This window comes from Ceratina calcarata, unplaced genomic scaffold (genome assembly GCF_001652005.2).
Source record: "Ceratina calcarata isolate Rehan_Ccalc_2016 unplaced genomic scaffold, ASM165200v1 scaffold53, whole genome shotgun sequence".
NCBI classification, from domain to species: Eukaryota; Metazoa; Arthropoda; class Insecta; order Hymenoptera; family Apidae; genus Ceratina; species Ceratina calcarata.
In genome coordinates this window covers 754077-758123 of record NW_017176451.1, presented here as the reverse complement: position 1 = coordinate 758123, position 4047 = coordinate 754077, and the positions used below count along the sequence as shown (strand labels likewise).

The following is a 4047-nucleotide window of genomic DNA, read 5'->3' as shown; positions in this document are numbered from 1 at the left end:
GAGGGGAGTAGTGCACAATCCCTCCTAAACTACGTCTATTTCCCCTTAAATAATGGACATTGACACTAGGGTGCGGTAGTGAGCCGTGTCCACTTTCGAACAAAGAAATGAGCAATCTCCCTTTTCATCTCTGCTTATACTGTCCATCCGCTCCATCCTTCAGGTTGCTTCAGGTCCATGAGTGCAATGCACGTGCAAGCGTAAGCATAAATAAATAAGTTCCAATATTTAAAATGGGAATTATTGGACTAACTACGTTCGTAAATAATCGTTCCGATCGTTACTTGCGGGATTATGAATTACATAATACATATTTAGTGATCGACGGTAACAACATAAGTTGTCAAATATATAATTTATACACAAAAGGTAATTGTGCATTTGGCGGCGATTATGATAGTTTTGCATATGCTGTATCTAACTTTTTCGACGATCTATTAAAATGCAACATAACACCATTGGTTTTGATTGATGGTGGCACCGAGAATAAAAAATTAAAGACAACCGTAATCAGGACCAAAGACAAAATTCGAAGAGCTGCGTTGTTTTCCCCGTGTGATCGACGAACAATGAAATTTCTGCCCTTATTACAAACAATAGTTTTCAAAAATGTGATGATAAAGAAGAACATTCGACACGTGCAGTGTCTGTTTGAAGCTGATAATGATATAGCTACAGTAGCAAGGATCTTAAATTGTCCTGTACTGAGTTACGATTCGGATTTTTATATATATGGATCACAGTACATACCATTTGACACATTGGATAATTGTGTAGTCAGGCATTCAAGTGGGAAAGGATATGTAAAACATTGTAAAATTTATAAAGTTGAATATTTACTAAATTCATTTAGAGGACTGCATGAATCTATGTTACCATTGGCAGCAATCTTATTAGGTAATGATTATGTCAAACATGGAACATTCAAGAACTTCTTTCGTCATTTGAAATTGAAAGGAGTATCAAAAAAAAAACACAATGAGCAACAGTGCCGCATTGAAGCAACTTTCATATGGCTAAGCAAGTACACCTTGGATAAGGCTATTATTAGCATTTTAATCAGATTACCCAAACCTTGTCGACAAAGATTATTGAATTTAATAGAAGACAATATTAACAGTTACACGAATGCATCAGCTGAAATACTTATACCATTAGGATTTCCAAAAGATTATGTCGCTCGTGTAAATACGCATCACTTAAATAGGAGTTTTAAGTTTGAAGAAGATATAAATACTTTAACATACATAGAAGAAACTTGTGAAGGAGAAGAGGACGAGATCAGCGAGGAGGAAGATGATGAAATTGAATTAATGAGCACAATAGATGAGACCGAATTGTTTTCGCAAAATAAAGCCATTAATAATTTGCCGAAATGGTTTGTAAACGAATTTCTTATGGCCGAACTTCCATCGTTTTTCATGGACTTGATAGTTCGCAGATTGTATACGTGTCCCGTACAAATTGAAAATGATTGTTATCGTTCGAGTAATGTAATAAGTTTAAAGATCATTAGTGTTATTTTTGGACTTCTAAAATCAGCAATACATGACAAAGTACGTTACATGAGATACATGATCAGAGATCAAAATAGACTTGTAACACGTGAATTAAAAGCCACAGAGATAATAAACTGTTGTAAACTTCCGTCTCTATTCAATCTTAGAAAAATTCCATTAAGTATACGGAAAGAGATCTTAAATAAAACTTTGGGGATTAACACTGCAGATTGTATAAATGAGCTTCCACCAGAGTGGATATTGTATGTTGGATGTATTAAGTACTGGATAAGAGAGCAAGAACCTCCTGTATTTCATAAATCTAATGTATATGCTATAGTTATTGGTATGTTATTTCATATAATAGATTCTAAGATCGGGATATATAGAACAATCCACAATTTTACACAGAAAAAGAGTCAAGTAATTGAAACAATAAAACAGAAAAGGAAAGCGCATAATTATAAGCCGACCTACACGACAAATGGTACAGTTATTGAAGCCTGCAAAAAAGTCAGCTATTATGATTGTCTTTTAGCCGCACCATTTTTCATTTCTCATTTTAATCTAGATAAAAAATTTCAATTCTATTCAAATCGGAAATTATTTAATAGATCTATAGTTCACGCATTTGCAGAATTTCAGAATTGTTTGAAACATGCCATGAGCCTGAATGCGTTACTGAAGTATCCCTATCCACAGACCACAGTCGCCACTTTGTATAATGGCACTCTGCTGTATAATTTAAGTAATAATTTTAAAACACATCAGGACATTGAGAAATACATAAATGCTGTTCTTGGAATGTCTCCAAGTCTCTTAAGATTGTTTCATATACTTTTGTCAAAAGTAAAATCAGAATTTACATCATTATTTCAGGTCGAAGTTAAGCATTGTAAGAAACGAAAAAAATCTAAACGTCCGAAGACAAATGCTGAAAGTGATACTCAATATTTTAGTGCTACCGATAATTCAACCGAGCTATATTACGATCCGGATAATCCGTATTCTATACTCAATCACGTATGAATTGTATAATCTTTGTTTAATCGTATAAAATAATGAACAGTCAATAACCAACAATGGTCAGATGTATTATCTTTTATGTAATTAAATACAATCTTCATCGATGGATTCATTTGGAATATTACATCTTTTTAGTCTTCTTTTTTAACATAGACATTTTTTTATTCCGTCTCTGGCTCTGTGATAGACATGCAGATTTTGTATACTAAAAAATATGTTACTGTAATAAACAGGACCGTCCCAATATTGGTATCTAATTAAATTTACAATTACTTCGCGGTATAGCTCCCAAAATTCCATGTACGCAGATTTAAGGTCGTTCGCGCTTTGTCTCAAATTAGGTAAATAATATGCGTTCTCACCGTGTTTGAGTAACAAACCAACATGAACAGCGCAAGCTAATTTCTTTGCTAGTTCTTCGGTGAATAGAGTTAAATTTCTTCTAACCGGATAGGTACATCTGAGATATTTACTAATCAGGTCAGAAGGTACGTAGACTTTATGTAGGCGCAATCTTTTCACTGCCGCGATTATCATCTGCGGTGTTATCGCAATATGACTATCTAATTGGGTTTTACATCATCAGAACAATGTAATATACTAACATAGAAAGCATTATGTACAAAGGGACAAATATTTTATACGCATTTATACAATTTTTAATTAATATATGTCAGTTATTAATTTACATACGTGATGAGTCATCATTGACAGAAGTCATTTTAGATACTAAAAAGGACTGTTCTTTAAGAAGTCGGAAATTAATTGCGTCTAACATTATAATTTACAAATGTAAAAAGAATTTTCTATTTTCCTTTCCTGTCCATGTTCACTGGGATTTGCTATAACTTTGAAGTTGTAAGTTCTTGTAATTATGTTATAGATTATATTTAACAGTGGGAGAAATCCGAATTACTGACAATACTTAGCAGGCAATAAATAGAAAATATATACTTAATTAAAATCTCACGAAATCGCCGAAAGCTTTTCATATCCTTACGAAATCATACTCAATATTTTACATTTTAAAGACGTAAAATATATATATGTTTCTCATTTATAACATAAGTTTAGAATTTATAATAAGATCACGTTTGTATAATTTTATAACATTTTATTTTACATTTTTTATATAGTTTTAGTACTAACATCAAATCATAACGAAGTATTTCATATATCTTATATCTTTTTAAACTTAAATAAATTATTACAATATAAAAATATCAGGTACTCTACGAAAAATATTTTAAAATATGATACGACATAAGATACAGAAAAATAATACATGCATATAAGAGATGAACTTATTTTGGTGTATACATATAATTACGATTTTCTTTACGAAATATTCTACAATGATCGGCTACAATAAAAAATTCATCTTTTTTACATACAAGCAATTAAACAAAGAAATAGTATATGCGCACAAAAATTGCAAACTCTTGTGCAGATATTCAATTTGTATTAATATTAATACCGTGTAAATTATACTTCTTTTTGATAAGTATACTTATATGTATGT

General features: G+C 31.5%; 1 protein-coding gene across 1 annotated transcript; it reads left to right on the top strand.

Annotated features, from left to right (window-relative positions):
- The first annotated feature begins 6 nt into the window (after positions 1-6).
- Positions 7-2649, top strand: ast (single-strand DNA endonuclease protein asteroid). The gene has a single exon (XM_026816601.1). The coding sequence runs from the start codon at positions 234-236 to the stop codon at positions 2526-2528; it is 2295 nt and encodes a 764-aa protein (XP_026672402.1). The 5' UTR covers positions 7-233; the 3' UTR covers positions 2529-2649.
- The last annotated feature ends 1398 nt before the right edge of the window (positions 2650-4047 follow it).